At 42.3% G+C, this 19,757-nt stretch overlaps 1 protein-coding gene across 1 annotated transcript; it reads right to left on the reverse strand.

The window, feature by feature from the left end:
• Window positions 1–5,765: 5,765 nt before the first annotated feature.
• Window positions 5,766–18,990, reverse strand: LOC111227134 (voltage-dependent calcium channel gamma-4 subunit-like). The gene is made up of 4 exons (XM_022752544.1): window positions 18,768–18,990; window positions 8,759–8,842; window positions 6,996–7,136; window positions 5,766–6,556 (listed from the first exon to the last, which is right to left on the reverse strand). Exons 1-4 carry the CDS (start codon window positions 18,988–18,990, stop codon window positions 6,030–6,032), a joined length of 975 nt encoding a protein of 324 aa, XP_022608265.1. The 3' UTR covers window positions 5,766–6,029.
• Window positions 18,991–19,757: the final 767 nt, after the last annotated feature.

A 19,757-nucleotide genomic window follows, 5' to 3' on the forward strand; every position in this document is an offset into this window, starting at 1 on the left:
ACCTATTATTTGACCATTCTGATGTCGGGTCACGATCAGACACTTTCACTTTAACACAGTGTATTTGATTGTGAGCGATCCGGTTCTGTGCTTCCAACCACAACATCAAAGACAATGTGATGAAAACTCTTTGACAGTCCTGTTCAATATTTCAGTGCCATTCCAAATACTCCAACTACTTATCAATCCATCGTTTGTCTAGAACATTCCCCGTCACATCTCTCTCGTATTCTTATTCAGTCTGATCCGTTTCCAGTTCAGTTGTCTCAGGCGCTGCGTGCCTGGGGACTCCTGGGGGGAGATTTCCTTTATTAGTTGTCATCTGAATGAGCTGATCTACATATTCAGCCAATCAGCAGTCAAGGTTTGAGACAAGGGTCCAGCCTGATATCAGCAGCTGATCTAGATTTGGAAAGACAGAAAAAGGGCTTTGACTTAGGACATCTAAAATTTGAGATTTAGCCAGTTTATACAGTTTTAAATATGATTATTTAGGCAGCAAACAACAGATTTTTTTGAATTTTATGTTTTCTTCTGTTTAATAAATCAGCTCTGTCATTGTTCTTGGATATATATGATCTTCCAGAGGCATTTAGAGTAAACTTTGTCGCCAAAATCCTACAAGTGGCTTTCATAAAAGACTTTTCATTTCAACTCTAAGATAATGATCTGATGCTGCACTCAGATGCTATTGATGGCTTTACTAAAAATTGGGAAAAACTAAAAACCTGATACATCTCTGAGGCATAATCAGCCTTTTCCCTATGAAATACTTGAGTAAATGGACATGCTTTTTATAAACCACTGTGCCCCACTTTAGACAGGACTCTGGCCCATTTTCAGCCCTGACAACGCTCACACAGCTGTGGCTTTTTAACACATCTGAAGCAGAGAGTGAAGGGAAAGTGTTTCAAGACAATGCAATGATGCTGAGACTTGTTTTTGTGTGTGTTTGTGAAAGAGTGTAGGACAGAGAGAGAGAGAGAGAGGGAGGGAAAATGAATGTAATGTGAGAGAACCAAAGTGCTTTCTCCAAACACCATCAGTAGCTAACTGACCCGGGAAATTGATCATCAAAGATAAATCATCTCATTCACGGGCTTAAACAACAGAAACCCCACAAGGGGGGGGTTGCGAGGAGATGAGAGACAGTTGTGTTCATTATCACGTTGCACCTGGATGCATTTGCAGCAAAACGGCTTTTTTTCTCCCAGAGGACGAGTCCCTTGCTGAGGCTGTGGTAGCAACCGCTTGTCTCTAAGTGTGTAATAATACTTTTGGCGCAGCCTGTCTTACTGGGTGACCCTCTGACCTGCTTCATTTGCTCATGGCCCCCTGGAGACTGTGGAGAGACCAAACGGCTCACAGCTGCAAAGTCTCCAAGCAACAGCCTGCAGTGTGGATGACAGTGGGCGACACGTCATCTGCGATACGGGGGGATCACCCCCCCCCCCATGTCAACAGAACAGGGAGGCGAAACACTGGAAACAGATGACAACACCTGGCAAGAAAGCATGAGTGCCACTCACTGGATCGTTATCAACATTACCAGAAATATCACTGGCAATACCATAACTGTCGGTGCAATGACGGAAACATACAAAATCACTTCTGCCGAAATCAGGATTGACAAGTCTGAACTCAGCAGTGATTAACTTCAATTACAGCTGGCAGCTTCCCTGTTAGAATTTTTATTCCAGGATGAAAAACAACCTTAATTGGTGGCTAATTTTACCCATAGCAGAATAGATTGCATAGCCTTCAGAGAGACCCGCCTCTATTCATCTGCTAATGACAGGCAACATCACTCAAGCTAAATTAGATTACCCATGCCCTGAGGCCATTTCTATGAGGGTCACGTTGATATTCTTCTCTAAAACAACGGGATCATCTACCACACATGTTTGCCTTGGTGGCGCCACCCTCAACCCCATTTGACCCGTTCTAGTGCAAGCTTTGGCCATCGATCTACATGAGGCAGAGGTTCCGTGATGTGGGACAGTGAAATGCGAGTTAATGAGGACGGATTGAAGAAAAATGAAATTAGGTGGAAATTACAAGGGGCTGATATAGCTGTTGTACTGCAACATCAGATATTGCTTTCAAAAGATAATTTCCCCAGCTAGATAAACAGAACAGCTCTGATTCCTCTTACACCAAATGAAATCTCACCAGCATAATTACACATATGAGACAGGGTAATGTGTTTTCATTTATTTAATTATTTGTTTTATATGGGGCACACCATACTTCACTGAATATAACTATCTGACTGCTGGGTCCATTTGAATTAGAGAATGCTCTGTATTTTGAACTATGAAAACAGAAGCTGCTGTTATAGTTGCACATGACCAAATACAGAAACATTTGAAAAGCAGAACCAATGGTAAAAGAATTCAATCCAAGGAGTGTAAAAGCTTGCATTTTGCTTTGAAAAGTAAAAACACTTGATGCTGTAAAAAGACATTAACTTCTAACCTTATTTCTCTGCCCACAATCCCTTCTTTCCTTCAGTCAGTATATTATATGATTCACACACATTGAGAGAAGAAAGGTTCACTTCGCCCACTGATTGAATCAGGTGGGAGACTGCTGAGATAAAAAAAAAAAATGGCTTCATTTTGTCAGGTGGCATCTCACTGAGATAACACTTTGATCTAAGAGCGCTGCCATTAGTACTTACACTTATGATTTATTTCTTTGCAAAACAACGTGGAGACTCCGAGGCTGAAGTAGCTCGTAGCTTATTCGGAGATGACAGTGATTCTGTCTTATGCAGCGGATATGAAGAGGCATTCAGGACCCAGGAGAAGGTCGGCCACAGAAATCTGAATGAAACACTGCAACGGAAAACAGGTCCCACTGAGGTGAAAGTTTATGGCTGTAATTATTTGTGCATAACTCCTATATACATTTCCTGTACATCTGTATCTTAATTTTTTATACATAGATGGAGGGCTGTCACATCACTTTCTCCAGACTAGTGGATTTTTAACCATGTCAGCAGCATTGCTCTTGGGTTGACAATGTCAGCCTGTCGGTCGATTGATCGATCAGCCATCTTTTTTAGACTGAAATATCTAACTATCTGATGGACTGTCGTGAGATTTTGTTCAGAGCATTTTCCCAGAGGATTAATTGTAATAACTTTGGATATCCTTTAACATTTACACAAGCGCCACCATTAGGTTAAAGTTGTATTTTGTCTAATACTTTGGTTTATGGCCAAATACCTGCAAAACGAACAACACTCCCATGTGCCTCAGCTGTACTTTGTGCTAACTGCTCATGAGCAAATGTCAGCACGCTAAACTAAAACGGTGACATTTTAGTTTAGCGTGCTAACACTTGCTAATTAGCAAATGGTAAACAGCACATCTGCTAAATGTCAGCATGTTAAAATTGTCACTGCCAACATGTTAGCATTTTGACATTAGCAGTTACCTCACAGCACCACAGAGCTGCTAGCATGGCTGTATAGACTGTTAGTCTTGTTAAAAGAAATCCCCACTAAAGCACAAAAAAACATGACCCTGATTTAATTTATTTGTCTATGTACAGTCTGTTTTGGGTTTTTCAATTCAGATTAAATAAATTGAGATTTAAAAAAAAATGCTTGTTTGAGTGGAACAATAAATGCAGTATATCAGAAATAAAAGAGAGGCACTCTACTATCCAATATCAAAGAATTGAAAATACATTTAATAGTGATGTAAATTCAGTAGGTTTGTGCTTGAAATGTACTGTATCTAGGGCAAGGAGTTATTCTTTTATACAACACAACAAGTGCCTCAGCTTCTTTCCCTGTATTTTTTTTTATTATGCAACTTCCCCAAATTAGCACCTTCACTTCTGAACATCCATGCTCAAGTGTTTAATTAATTTCTTTAAAAAAAATTGACAATGTGCTTATTTCACAACAATAGTAAGCCATTAATCAATATAAGCACATTCAGTAAAGCACAGCTGCCACATACACATGGAATAGAAAATATAGTATCTTCTCCTAAATGTACTTACTATACTTCACCTTACAAAACAGAATATTCAATAGCTAGAGTTACTTTTTTTTGACTGATAACAGCAAAATAAGTGTTTACCTGAATATAAAATGGTAAATTGAATTGTATGGCCAATGCCAGATTGCATCAAGGCATTATTATTGAGACATAGTTCAGTAAAATAATGCTTTGAAGACTATGTTCATATGTTTGCACATTGAGTATTCGATTTTTTTTTTTTTGTTTTTTTTTGTATTTTTTTATTGTACTTTTATATACAACTTTACAGCTTTACATAACATACAAACACATTTGGATTTTTTCCCCACACTGTATTATAAAAATGTAAGATCTACACTCAGAATGGATCATACTGATGGCTTTCTCTTACATGAGCCCAGTCCGGTATATGAAGTGGTATCTCTAATGGAATATCAAACACACTAAATACACTCAAATACTAATGTGTGGTTGAGTGAGCTCGCTTGCCAAACTAGAACCAACCAATAGCCCTAAGACTGAAAAAACCCACCCCAGCTGGTTCTTGGAGCAAGCTCAAGCAGACACTCACAGCAATTTCTAAATACAATAATGCCTTTTTTTTCTCAAATCATTTTCACCAGGTTTGTCTTTATCACTTGTCCATTTCCCAGCACTACCACAAAGCAAGGAGGGTACCTCAAAAGTTTTTGACTTGCCACAACAGCACAGCATTTCCTGAGAGAACTAAAAGAAAGAGCAGAGATGGACATGCAGGACGACAGTAGGCACACACGCCTGGTTATTAGAGCCAAATCCTTCAGGGACGCAGTCGCAGACAGCTCCCTCTGCCTCTGTCTGGGGCCTCTGTTTCACATGGGAGCGGGGAAAGGCAGCCAGATGGACTCACAGGCGGTGTGATAGACAGACATGCATTCTCCGCCTGACTCTGATCCTTATCCATTTAACACTCTGGATGCTTGGGATCCATTCAGAGCAAACGGAAGTCCTGACCTGTGCCGTTTTCACAGTTCTGGGCACCCCCCTTCTCGTCAGCTGCTCCTCTCTTGTGACAGGCACAAACACAATGTCACATCCATCAGGGGGTTGTGATGGAAGGATGGCGGACTGATATGGAAGTGAGTAAAAAGGGGCCATTGAACAGAGGTGTTCCACTGACAAAAAGAACATTTTGTTCCACTGACAAATGTCAGAGAAGAAAAGGATTAAGGAAGCGGCAGCGGGGGAGAGAAAACCTTTCATATTGTTTGGAGGACTGGATGGTCGACTTGTACAATGTGCTAAAATACTAAACATTCGTAACACTACAACTCAACATGAGAAACATTTTGCAAAGACACTGACTCCCGTGAAAAAAGATGCGTTAAAAACATATATAATTTGTGTTTGTTTAAAAGGCTATATATTATTCTAAAGGACAGTGCTGAGAGACGCCCTGTTGTCTCTTTCAAACCCATGAATATAAGGCAAGACCAAACTGGTTATGAGGACACAATACAAACTCTGGAGAGAGGTCCACATTTTAACTTCACACACATATGGAACACCTTCAAGTTGAAGAATATATTTCATTTAGCACCTTGTTAAATAATTTACAGGTAGAATACTGTTATGTTGTTTGGCACACCACTACGCTTCACTCTCAAGTTTGCCCACAATGTGTAGTGACCATTACACAAACAAAGGGTTGTGATCCACACACTGTTCATTGAAACATTTTGACACAGTTGAAAGATAACACTAACTTTGCATTGGCTACAGCACAGACAATGGTAACGCTATTCTGCTTTGATGGTCTCTACAAGCAGGTAAATAATCAGCTTCTCTTAAATGGCTCATCCTCTATCCAGCTGACCGTCCTCTCGTCTCCCTCTGGTCCTTTCGAAAAGGACAGTCTCTCTGAAATCTGTGCCTCTAAGATGGCAGGCTATCACAAGCACTCAGGCCCCAGCAGGTCAGCCCAATGACTTTTCCAGAATTTCCTGTTCATCCTCCACCAGGTGAACCTCGAGCCCAACAATATGCCACTCACACCGGTGTGGTCCTGCGATTCACCCCGTCCTTTAAATCATTGGGGAAACAGTTATGGACCTGGAGGAACTCAGCAGCCGCCTCATGTTCAGGGCTGTACGTGTTTTCCGTCACACTATCCCTCGCCAGGGCGTACATGGACAGCTCGTCCAGGGGCCCACTGGAGGATGGCGCCCCCTTCAGACCGACCACCGGCGAGTTCTCCCGGGACGCCTCTGTAGAATGAGAGCTGGCGTGCGACGTCCGCCGGCGGTAACGGAAGCTCGGTATCCTTGAGTACGGGGAGGAGGACGAGAGTGAGCGAATGAACTCACGCCGTGCCTTCCAGCGGATCTCCTTGTTTCTCTCAATGTAGATGTTGATGGCGAGGACGGCCACCGTTTCGGCCACAATGAAGGAGAGGGCACCAAAGTAGAAGGACCAGCCGTAGGAGTAAGTGTATTTCTTGTCATCGTCACGTTTATCACTGGGGTCTCCTGCATTGCTGGAGATGTAGACAATGATGCCAATTATGTTGCTCAGACCTGATGATAAAAAACAGACAGACAAGAAATAAGTATAAAGTGTAAATAAACAAGTATAAGGAAAAGCGAAGAGGAAGAGCCAATGATCAATCATCCATGACGTTATCAGTAATGATGATGAAACCCCCTGAACTTCCACTATCATCAGCCAGTGATTACAGGACTCTCATCACTCCCGGGGCCCTTAATGATATGTGGGTCCTCTTCACTTGTGTGTGAGGTGTGTGATGAATGGAGATGCTGACCTTCTTCGGTGGATATTGAAGCTCGTCTTTATGATTGCACCATTGATGAAGTACAATGTGTGACCGCAGGTGCCACATCGGGGGCACCTGCGGGGGTTTGATAATGCCTTTCTGCATTATCAAACCCCCGGCCCCTCACATGATTGGTCCTTGCTGTGTGCACGGATGACAGTGTGTGCAATCCTCCAGCTCACCTGCAGCGACGAAGAGAATGCCTGCGCTGAGTAGGACGTTGTTTGTCTTGTTGTAGACTCGACCCACGCCAACACACAAGCCGCCCAGCATCAGCAGGATGGTACTGAGGATGGGGAACACACTGGAGGCACGAACGATACCTGCAGAGACAAAGAGATTGATAAGTGAAGTAAGCCACTGTAAATGGTTTCAACCAATATTTGATTGGGCAAAAAAAGAGGCTGGTTAGTAAAACAACATGAATACAGATGAATAAATCAATCCACCAATCAATAGATTCAATCATAAGGCATTTTATAGACACCAGAATGCAACAATAAATAGATTCATAACAGACAAATAGGGTATGGAATTTGTGAATAATTTTAATGACACTGCTTTTGTAAAAAAAAAACAAGACTCTTTTAAATAATTTGAATTTTCATTACCCTGCTGAACCCTCATCTATCCAGTTCCAACTCTTCTCCACCTCTTCTCCATCCATTATTGAGAACTCCATTATCATTTGTACTTTGGGGCCTTGTTGTGACAAAGCTTTGCTAATCAGCTGTGGGATGTAACAAGAGCTCTCACTGACTATCACCTCCCCAGAAATGAATCACTGTGCCATTTTGCAGGTTTCCAAGGATGGACGAGCTTATTCAACTGTAAAGTCTTTTATTAAGCCCTCTTTTTATTTAGTCTTGCTAATGGACTGAGTTTGGACTTTGGCCAAAGTCTGATAAGTCTTCTTTGTTCTTCTCTGCATATTAGGCAGATCCTGAATTGGCTGTGCTTTAAATGAAGGTCTTTTGCTGATTGAATATCCCAAATATAATCTAATAACTAATCACAATTTATGTGTAAGCCTGGTCATTCTCTTTGACCAGTTTTCACAGAAGAATACCTTGAATTTTAAAAAAGGAGCAGATTGGTTTAGACCGGATTTAACAAGAATTTTGTCTCACCATGTAGCCACACATTTTTACTGCAAGCAGAGTCTTCACTACAAAAGAGAGTAAGTTCTTCTTCTACAGCTCACAATATGATAGAAATATATAACAGAAAAAAATAGAGGAACATGCAAATGAGCTTCGGATTCTGCAATAGCATCATTCATAGTAATTAAAAAATGAAATTACAGACAAACAAAAAAACTGTGCGAGTGTGTGCACTGCAAATTGTACAGTATTTTTCACGCCTTTTTAATACTTCCACATTTTAACAAGAAAATAATAATGAGCCTCTTCTATGTCTGAGCTGCATGTTTGATACCACAGTGTCAAGTTATCTTTTGTAGGGTTGGAGCTAATTGATGAGCAAATGAGGAACATTGCATTCATAAAGAACCAATCAAATTCTTGCAAATTAAGGCTTTTTTCAGACAAAATTGATACAGTTGGCTTTATCTTGTGGTTGAGTTTGGCAAGGCTACCTTGAATTTCCTCATTAAAAACGGAGGTAATTAATTATGACTAGGACATCTGTGAGGAATAACAATGTCGGAAATCCAAACAGACACAAGTAAATTAATTAATGAATTAATTAAAAGTATCATGAGTTGTAACTTGTAACGCAACTGTGGATATATTTAAATCCTGTCCCGCTGTCACATTTCTCATTTCATGCCTTTGTTGTTTATTTATCAATCTCTGTTTGAAGACTGCTCTCAGACCTACATAGTAAGACGACGAAGGTCGGCGAACTGCCTGCTTGGCCTTAAAAATATCAGAGCGACAGTTCTCACAATGCCAGACAAAGAGGACGAGCGAGGAGCACTTACGCAGCAGGTATTCAGAGCTGTCTGTGTCGTAGTCGTTGTCATCAGGGAAATGGTTGATTCTGTAACAGCTGCCTTGATTGATACCTGCAGGGCAAAAAGACAGAAGGACTGAGTCTCCACATCAAATATGAAGTAGAGCCCACTGTACACATCAGTGCGCTTTAACAGTGTTACGCTGTATATATGCATTAGGGGATGAAGATTGTTCAACCAAGGAACAGAAAGCACATATGCATTAATCACCTCTTGAAGCAAGCCGAAGTTAAACCGGATTTATTCAGTGCTTGGGTGGGGGGCATTTTTGTTGTGAATTGATCAAAGTGAGGTTGGTTTCAGCTGGCTGAAGGATGTGTGGGTGCTGGAGTCAGAGCCACATTTGCTCCCTATAGCCGGTGAACTGTTTTTGTTAAACTGTGTCCACCGGAGTACGACGCTCCTGTGCTCTTGTCTCAGATAAAAGAGGATGGAGTGGGGAGTCACCTCGCACACGAACTCTGGTCATTTTTCACATCTTGGCATTGCTGCCTCCTTGTTACAAAAAGGCAACAGGAGCAGCAGGACATAAAAGGGAAACACAGCCTTTCTGATTTAACTGAACTTTGTCTTCCATTGAGGTTAATTTGGTCAACTGTTAGCAATGAATAGCACAGTCAGGCAAGTGTTATTTATACTGTTTAATAGTCGAATTTTAACTCATTGAAAATACACTGTGGATTGTTGTTATAGCCCCATTAAAGCTTTTCCTCTTTTCTATTAAGCACCATTTTTCCCCTTTTTCTTTCAGTGTTAAATTGAATCTCAAGCTCATTGTTTGCATTAGATAGATTAAATTGGATTCCTTCATATGGCACACAAAAGCTACATTCTCTCTAGGATTAACTCATTACTCTCTCTATGATTTTCACTTTCAACCATTGACCTTTGACTGAAACTGTTGTTGATAGCTCCCTGGGTCAACCATGAATCCCTGCAAACTAAAGCTCACAGCTCAGTGCACACATATTTGCAGAAGAAAGTCCACGTGGGGAGGGGTAGTTTGTGTTTCGAGGATCAGTGCATACGCTCGCTAGGCTACACGGTTGTGCGATTAAGATTGCATTGCCCGCAGGGATTTGATGGGTCGTGGCGCATGTCCTAATCAGGCTCAGGTAAATGGTTGAGTGCTGGGAGGAACAAGGAGCCTACTTGAACAACAAAAGACTGTGTGCAGGAAGATTTTTAATGCCGAGGTGAGTTAGAACGAGAGAATGGAGTGGAGGGTGAGAGTGAGAGAGACAGAGAGAGGTTAAAGCTGAGAGAAGTCTATAGCAATAATTGAGCAGGGGGTATAAACAACACCTTGTCTAGAGAGAAAGGGAATGGGGGTGGCCTTAATGGATGTACTCGGTGCAGTGGTGTTAATGCTGGGAGCTCTTTGGCTATTCATTCACCATTTGGACTGTGAACACCCCCAACACTTTAGTCATTCAGCAAACAACACCCATGGTACTAAAAAGTGGGCTGGGCTGTGGTTTAATTTTCATATTTTTACATAAGCATAACAATGTTTTTCTCTGCATTATGTGTTCACGTGCGGGTCTTTGCATTTGTCTGAATCCCAGAGACGGAAAAGCAATGGGCCGTTTGCTAAGCCCCACCAGCCTTAGTTACTGCTGCTACGGCTGTCAAGTGTTTGGTTCTTGCAGAGCACATAATGAAGTGTACAGTGATAACAGCAGCATATTTACCCCTTGAAATCTTGGTAGTGAAATTTCTAAAGCCATTAGTCTTTCATTTCATGTGAAGGTGGACTCAAGCAGGCTTCTAATTTCGATTTTGCTAAAATGACACTTTCTATAACTGTCTTTGGCATATTTTATCAGCTAGCTAGCTTACAATTCAAGCTAATGTTAGCTCCAGGAGTTGGTTTAAAACAGTGTCTCCTCATTGGCTGACTTTTACATATTTCCAGTTGTCTTGTGTTATACTGGGCATGCGTGTGCCAGTGTAAACAGGAAGTAGATTGTCTACTCTGTAGTTGGTTAATGCAGAAAATCCTCAACTATGTACGAGGAGCAGAAAAGGCAGTTGTCACATTAAAATCCAAAATTTAACTTCAAAATAGCTGCTAGCAAAGACAGCAAGGTTAGCAACGCTTGTAATTTCTTAGCTATGTTGCATTCGCCGCTGGTAGTTGAGACTGTTAAGAGCCAATCAGGAGGCGAGGTGGGTGTCTGCGTCGTCGTTTCGAAAAGGTCTCCATTTTAGGGGCTCGAAAACTCCGGAGTAGCGTGGACATCAGGCGTAAACATAGCAAACGTGGTGCTTTTTAAAACTAAAAATATATTACTGTGGATGTAACCTAAGGTGATGAGCCAGTTAGCCAGACATAATAACAAATCAGATTGCATTACAGCAGATTAGTTGGAACAGATAATCCTTTCCTTAAACTTTTGCCCTTGTGTTTTTGGTTTTGAAAGGGATAGATTAAAGGGACACCACCCTTCAAACGCTTTAAATGCCAAGTATCCCTTGAACCCGTTCTTCAGCGTGTAAAAAAAATCTATTGCAGACATGCTGAGCCTAATTATCGCTGTTAAACTATGACTGGACATTCATTGTTTGGTGAAGGGGGTTTTGCAAATGGTCATTGGCTAAACCTCAGTTGAGCTTAGCCTGTATCTCTGTAAGCAAGAAAGACTTTCATTTATCCCACCTCAAAAATACAAAGTCCTTCTTTTATCCCTAATAGCCTAAAAGGCAGCAGAGATTAGGGACGGACCGACCACTGTATAAATGTCAACCTTCCCATTAACTGACTCCGCCAACAACTGACACCTGTCAACTCTATTTCCCAGGTGCCCATGGGTGAGCAGGACAACTGTCATTGTCTGTGGCACAGCTTTTAAGGGCAGGCTTGCTTCCATTAACTGGGTCTGCTGCTTAATAAGGGACATCAAATTAATTAGCGTCAAATCAGTCGGTGGAAATGGAGCACAAGTTTCTGTGTCTAGTCACTGATGGAAAAAAGGGCTATGAACTATTTTAAGCAGCAATGTGAGACTTTGTGCCTGGTGAAAAAAACACATATGGCTCACGTGGTTAGATCAAAAAACAGTGAGGTTAACAAAAACACAGACACCTTTGCTGTCCTGCTAATTGCTGTGTAAACGCTGCATGCTTGCTTGTAGCTGATTTCACATGTACATTTTTGTACGCCTCTGTGGGTGTGTGTGTGTGTGTGTGTGTGTCTGTGTCGATAGTTGTGTCTTTTGTACTAGTGAAAGTGAAATATCAAACTGCTTTTACACGTTTTTAAAAACTGAAAACAAAACACACCTTACACTGTGAACCCAGAACGCTACTATTAATTTTGACTTGTACATAATATTCTCCCTCCTCTGTTCGAGTCTAGACCCAGCCAATCCAGCCTTGTGCGACTCTTCTGTTGTGTGTGTTTGTGTGCATGTGTGTGATAGAGAATGGAAGAAATTGAAGGCAATATTGCAGCTGATTTGGAATCTGATTATAAGCCGAGGCCTCAAGGCTCGTGATTTATGAGTGACAGTTATCAGCTGAATGTCTACAGTTAGAGTGTGTGTGTGTGTGTGTGTGTGTGTGTGCATTTGTATTTGTGTGTGTGCATTTGTATTTGTGTGTGTGTGTGTGTGTGTGTGTGTGTGTGTGTGTGTGTGTGTGTGTGTGTGTGTGTGTGTGTGTGTGTGTGTGTGTGTGCGCGCGTGCGCAGGCTGTCAGATGGACTCTTCGTGAAATGAAATAAAGTCTGAATACTGACAAGCTGGGAGGGAGGGAGGGAAGGAGTGGGGAGGAAGGGAAGAAGGTACGAGGAAATTAAACAACAAAGGCACAGAGTAGAGGAATGATTGGGGGGGGGTGTAGTAGAGGTTACATTGAAGAGGGACTCAGGGAAGCCAGCAGAAGAGAGTAGGAAATCAGCAAGAGAGAAATCAAGAAAGGCAGAGACAGCTTTAAAGGGCAAAATGTGGATCATGCAATAAAGGTGGGAGGACAGTTGTTAAAGCCAGGGGCTTGGCCAGTCAGCATACAATCAGCTGATCATGGTTAATGTTTTGAAGGTGTTGGTGATGAATAGAGATGATAGAAAAAGTGTTTATCTGGGGGATGTTACAAGGTGATTGTGTTGTGAGAAATTGTGAATTAATCTTACACAGTCAACACATTACATGGGAAATAATGGGTTCCCTGGGCCTGACTGGAGTTGCAAAAGCCCCATGCTGAGCATCTCCTCCTCCTCTCCATGGCAACCACTGTTAGTCTTTAATAAGCTCATTTACATAAACAATTTCCAAGGATGCTTTTGACATCTTCATTGTATTATGATACCCACCAAATAAAAGGCGGCACTTCCCTGGCAAACCCCACTTTGCCTTTCACAGATCTGTCACCTCTTAATAGTACATGACTGCAAACACCAACGGACACATGCACATGAAAGCAAGCAGACATGTGTACAAACATAAACACATATTGTATTGGGAGCAGCTGTCACAGCAGTGGTGCCACTGGCAACAGGATGATGCACATCGTCATTATTTTGAATTAGCTCAGCCAATAAGGGCGCAGCCTCAGTGGAATACACCAATAGCATTGTCTCATCAGAGTCCAACACTTGCTTTCTCTGGTGTCTCCAGGAGTACAGTATATCATGACAACAAGCTCCATGTGACACATGCCCCCACTACCTCATTTTCACACATCAATAGCTCTGCAACTAGACTGATGAATAAACCAATCAAAAGTGACTTTAATATTGCTTTTCATTTGAACTGTGTATAGCCTCCAGTGGGTGATATACCTCAAGCAACAGAACTACAATCAGCAGGAGTAACAACACCTTGTTCCACTTTGCTTCCGTTCTTATCCTCGTTGCTTTTAGACCTGCGACGGAAAAGTGTGACCACAGCCGAGGGAGAACGCTCTGTGGCTTACAGCAGGTGGGATGATTAGGTTTTATAAAGCTGTAAACAGATAGAGCGCTGTTACTGGGGCTTCATATCAAATGCAGACATGCACGCACAACTCACACAGACTTAGCAACACATACATTTATTACTTTGGAAGCAAGGAATGCCAGGGCAGAATATGAAAAAAAAAAATCAGTGCAATCAAACAATCCCTTCCATTTTTTTTTTTTTTTCAGGCCAAGTGAGGATGAAAGAAAAGCAATTTGGCGCAGACATCAGTGATTCAGTGTTGATATGACTGACAGTTGGTTAATTAAATTGTCACCAGGCAGCAAATTCTTGAAACACAGCTCTGCTTGGGGTAGACTGTGCATGTGTAGCCACGTTGTCTGGAGAAAATGCACATGTAGTGTGTTGTGAAGGCTGTCGTGCGTTGTCACTTACTTGTAAAAATGTTAATATGTAATGGATTCTCAACAAGCTGAAGGTCGTTTTGTTTGAGCATGGATTAAAGTGAAAGGTCTTTAGCACTGCGGTCCATAGGTGCTCAGTTACATATTTTACGTTGTATTTTTCCTGTGTGCTCAAAACCTTCATCATCGTGTATAAAGTCTTACAATGACGACGAGGTCAACAGTCACTCAGGAATATCGAAAATAGATTTTTATGAATTCTTCCATATATCCAACTTCTTTCTTTTACTTTCGCATCTTGTTTGTGTGTAATATAAAATCAGTGTGTCATGACAAATCCCTGTCACTGAAATTAAAATGAAGTGATTCAGATTGGTATTCTGGTTAAGAACATTTCCTTTTCCATTTTATCAGGTGGTAAACCAGGTATACATCCAAAAAAAGCACTGTCTTTTTGAAGCTTTTTTTCACCAATTGGAGAACCAGTGTAAACTCCAGATAGTGAATAAATCTTTATATTAGGTTTGCAGAAAATGGCAAATGTTGTTTATGTTGTGTTGGTCGTGATCTTAAAGGAGCCAGAGCTCGTCTGGTTCAGGGGTGAACCAGCAACAGAAAATGGTGATGAATGTCATGTGAAACCACCACTACTGCTTCTGGACAATGAAGGGAAGAATTACACATTTTGACATTTTGGGGGATTATGTGCAGATGCTACTCAATGACAGAGAGGGGATTGCTTTTTTCACCCACCTCCAGTCTTTGTGCTAAGGCGACGGCCACGTGAATATGTTTTCATTTTAAAATTATGTTGCATTTTAAAATAGTAGTTTTCATCCGGGAAAGGGTCACGTGATAGAAGCGTGACAAATCAGAGGAGGATATGTTGTGACTGATAAGACCCAATCAAGAAGTGAATGTGGGTGTTTTTGTCAGTGTCTCCAAAAGTCTGTTTCCTGCCATCCAGACTAAAACTCAACCTCAGACTTTTCAAACTGAAATGGGGCCAGCAGCGTTTCCAAAAGTCTCCATTTTAGGGGCTCGATGATGCGTTATAAACCAAACTCTAAAAGGTAGTAGGATGTAGCTGAAGTTAGTTAATGGCAGTAGTTTCATGCTTAGCATATGAGCATGTGAGTGATATGAATCTTCTCATCTAACTCTCAGCAAGAAAGTCAGTGAGTGTATTTCCCAAAATGCTACTAACAATAGCAAACTGCATACAACATCACTTGCATATGACACAACAAAACTTTATTAGAGAAGAGAAGAGAGGAGAAGAGAAGTTAAATGTGCCCCAAAACTGAAAAGAGGTGGGGGTTTGTGGGCATGACAGAGGGTTCATTAAAACAGCAGAAGAGAAAGCCACGATGAGGGAGATAAAAGAAAGATGAGGATGGAGGAGTTAAACCTATAAAAGGATGAAAAGAGAGAGTGCACATCAAGCGGAGGAGAGGAGGACGGACTGACTGAGGTGGAAGTTGGGGCCTGCTGGTTAATTAGTGCCCCCGCATACATGGCTTCTCAGTTGTCGCGTTTTAATTACAGACTTGTGGAGCACGTTAGGAACAGCAAAGTGACCCCCCCCCCCCCCCCCTTTAACTAAGGCCACCTCACACTTCCACTGTCCCCCAAGAAAAACAGCTCTGCCTCGCCAATCACACGCCAACCCACCGCCAGCTGGGATGTTTACTGTAAACAAGTACCTGCTAATTGGATTATTCATTAGGTTATTCCTCGTGCTTAGAGTTGGTTTTATTTACTCGTGAGCATCGGCCTCTGATCCACCGCCGATTCTCATGTAAATTAGGCGCACTCCGTGCACTGGAGGGGTGCTACCCTGGCCTCACGATCTTCATGCGGGAAAACAAACAAAAAAACAACCAAAACAGCTGTTGAGAAATGAAAAGGACTCCATAAATGAGGGTAGTGCTGACCTCACTGTAAAGTAGCCCCATTCAATATATCCCTGCCTGCTCCTTAAATGTCACGCACGCCTGCTGAGGGAGAGGTAACGCTTGTTGAGCAGGGCGGCTAGAAACACTAACACACATTCAATTATATGGTTCTGGGAGGAGAAAAGGGGCGAGAGAGTTCAGGACGGCCGCCGTGTGTGTTACAACGATGTGTTGATCGTTGACAGAAAGACATGTTGTCCCTGCGATCTGTTCAGCCAGACGTGGTGATGTTTTCCCCGATAGCTGTGGTGCACACGGACCTGTGTCCGTCAATAACCCAGCGTTTCGGTCATTATGACCATAGGTGTGTGTGTGTGTGTGTGTGTGTGTGTGTGTGTGTGTGTGTGTGTGTGTGTGTGTGTGTGTGTGTGTGTGTGTAAGAGAGGTGGGGGGTGGGAGTCATCCTTTTTTGTCTTCTCCTCTACACTTATGAGTCTCCATGACAACAGAGCCACTGTCCAGCAGCTTGTAGTTTTAAGCAGAAGCTCAGAAGTGAAACTATAAGCACTGGAGGGAACGATATTTTAAGCCGGCCTTTCTTTGTGCAAATGATGCCTTCAAAAAGAAGTCTCATTGCACAGAGCCGGTCTTTGCCCCCAGCCTCATCATCATCGATTGAGTCTCTGCTGTCATTAATCCACTTTGATTATTTACTTCTCATTATTACCTTTCATTTTTTGTGATGGGAAATCACGCTCGATGTAATAATTGGTATTTGGCATTTGTGAGGTATTGTGATTTCTTAGGGTCTCAGAGGATATAATCCAAGACAGGTGCCTGGCCAAGCATGACTCTCAATAAATTGCAAGTGTCATAACACACCGGGATGCTCTTCACTTGTGTCTAAAGCGTGCATCTTCAGCACAGGGTGAGCCCAGGAACAGCTTAATCACTGATGACAGCTGACTATATGTGGCCTCTGATGGCATTACTGTAAGTCTGAAAAATGTGAATGAAGACAAGCTCACCAAATCACAGAATAAACTGCAGACGCTGAGGAACACCTCACTCAACACCAAAACTGTTTTTTACAAAGGCAGTAAAACTTTCTGGATTCTGTCAAAATACATGTATTTTTTTTTCTTTTTGATGGACAAAGTGTAGAATATTCCACTGTTTTTGGGGCGAAGACACAAAATTGATTCAGATGCCTTTTAATGAATAAATAAATACACGAGTTAATACAAAATCTAACTGTATTAAGACAACACAGTCAAAGGAAAATGCATAAAAGAGGATATAAGAAAAAAATTCAGTTTCTAAGTGAGTGCTGATGAGGTTAAAAAAAAGTTTTTGATCTTGGCCTCTGAATTTTATTACTGTATCTAAAATAGGCTAACGCTCCAGAAATGACAATAAGGCTGTGTGTCACGTTTCTCAGCAGCTCCGTTTCACCTGCCGCTGGATCACAGTGTGCTGTGTTTAGGGTGGACGCCTCCTCCTTCATACTACATCTTTTCTGTGCATGTCATGTTCACTTGTGAGTCGCTTTGAATAAAAGCGTCTCTCAAATGAGCAAAATGTAAATGTAATGCCTGATGCACAGAACTGACTGATAATGACTGAATTTCACATATGTGATGCCAGCAGTGAATTTAAAGATACATTTAGTCAACTTTGATGTGTTTTTAAAACATCTCTAAACACATTCTTGAAGTAAGATACTTCAGTTTTTTCCCCCTTTTTTCTTCACTTTCGTGTAGCAGGACATGTCAATGTGTTTGTGAACCTTTTTTCTCTGAATTTGTGCGTCATGACAGACGTTTGTGCCATGAAGAAAACCATCCAGTCACATCGACTCAGGCACTGATGGGTGAGGCGAGGAGTCAAGGGGTGGCCGGAAGGAAGATTGGTCAATGAATGAGTGTCTGTCTGCCTCTGAAATAAGACGTCACAGCCAACGCAAACTCTTTTTCAAACACCAAATGCGTAAAATGATTTTTTTTTTTTCAAAAAAGCCTTTCCAAACGGGGGAACGGGTGAAATGTGGAATTTTTACCTCATGTTCTATTACAAAAAAGAGGGTTTTTTTCTGTTTTGCTTGGACATGACGTGAACTCAGAGTCATCTATTTTTAAATCACCGGGCATGTTTCCATAGCAATTTCAGGGATGTTGCCAAGCAACAGCATCGGATACAATGAAGACATGAATGAAAGTAGACTAATAGTGCGCACATTTCCTGGCAGCGCCCGGCTTAAAAGTGAATGGGCTCAGACGCGCCGGTTTGGCATCGCATCCTTAAGCAGACTATAACACCGCCGGGTTTTATTGTGTGCCCCTGTGCTTGAACAAAGCGATGTAACAGTTGGCAGACAGCTTGAGTTGAGCGCTTAGCTGGACACCGTCCGTTTGTTTCTCGTTGATCTGACAATTCAGTGGATCAGCGCTGTTAAAATCCGAACCTGTGTGTATATATACGCCTTCCCCATCCGACCTATAACCTTTGAAAGTTCTTCCAGGTTAATGTTCTTTTTCTTGTTGTGCACCCATCTCCCGATAGATACATTTGCTGTGCGTAAAGGGAGTGCGTGTTTTGTGCGCTCAAATGATTGTGCGCACCGAGGAACAAAAGACTCCTCGTCGGGTACTACAACTATTTGTTATACAAAAGCATCAGGGAACCGTGCAGTCTATGTTTAATTACCATGCAGAGCCATGTATATGTTAACGGCTTTCATGCGTATAGGAAGCCAAAGTGAGACTAGACTCACCTTCAATACAGCAGATTCTCCACAGCCCGGAGTGAGTGAGATCGCCCTTCTTGGTTTTGGGCTGCGGCTGGGTCTCGTCCGTGGTGGCATTGGTGCCGTTGCAGATGTACGCCCGCGAATAGAGCCAATAGTCCGTGCCGATGGCGATGGTCATCAAGCTGAAGGCAGCGAAAGCCCCCACGGTGGCCAGCAGCGTTTGAACCCCGCGGTCACACCAAGCCATGGCGCTTCATACTAGTCCACACTCTCACCGGTCCAACATGCACGCACCGCGGCGCGTCAGGGCGCGGATCCTTTGGTCATAGTACTTGTTTGGGTACGTCCACTCTCTCTGCTCCTCTGTTAAAAGTAGAGTGTGTAACTCAGAGGAAGATAAAGAATTAGGAGTATTGTCTGAAACGCTCAACTGATGCTCAAAACCAACTGGTTGCTGCTGTGAACGCGACAGGACACCAGTCGTAGCCACTCCAGGGGCTCCACATAGGTTTGAAGCTCGCAGGACAGCACGACAGCAACATCGTGTACCAGTTCAGAACACTTCAAACCTCCTCACCACTTCATGTTTCTGTTTTCCCACTTTTCCCCTTGTCTCAAAACACTTTTCTCTGTTCCTACACTCACTGCGTCTCTGTTAAAAGCCATTGCCAAAGAGGGCGACGTCAATGGCTCTTAAGTGAGACCCCACCCTCACCAACTCTAACCAATGGAGAGGATGTGCTGTTGAATAAAGAAAGGGAAAAACTCTGGGACATTACAATTTGCAACTAGATCATTCTTGCGTTTGAAATATGTGGGGAATCTTTTGGGAGAATATTGATTAGCCAAACAATCAGTGTCTCAGCTGACACATTTGGACACTACGCTGACATCAGAATCCATGAATATTACCAAACCCAGAGTCAGCTGTCAGAGGGGTGAGGACTGGATGAGAGGGGGAGAGATATAATGACAGGCTTTGACACAGCAGTGCTTTTCTGTGGTGCACTAAAG

Source organism: Seriola dumerili, unplaced genomic scaffold (assembly GCF_002260705.1).
Source record: "Seriola dumerili isolate Sdu_G_001 unplaced genomic scaffold, Sdu_1.0 BDQW01000169.1, whole genome shotgun sequence".
Classification (NCBI taxonomy): Eukaryota; Metazoa; Chordata; class Actinopteri; order Carangiformes; family Carangidae; genus Seriola; species Seriola dumerili.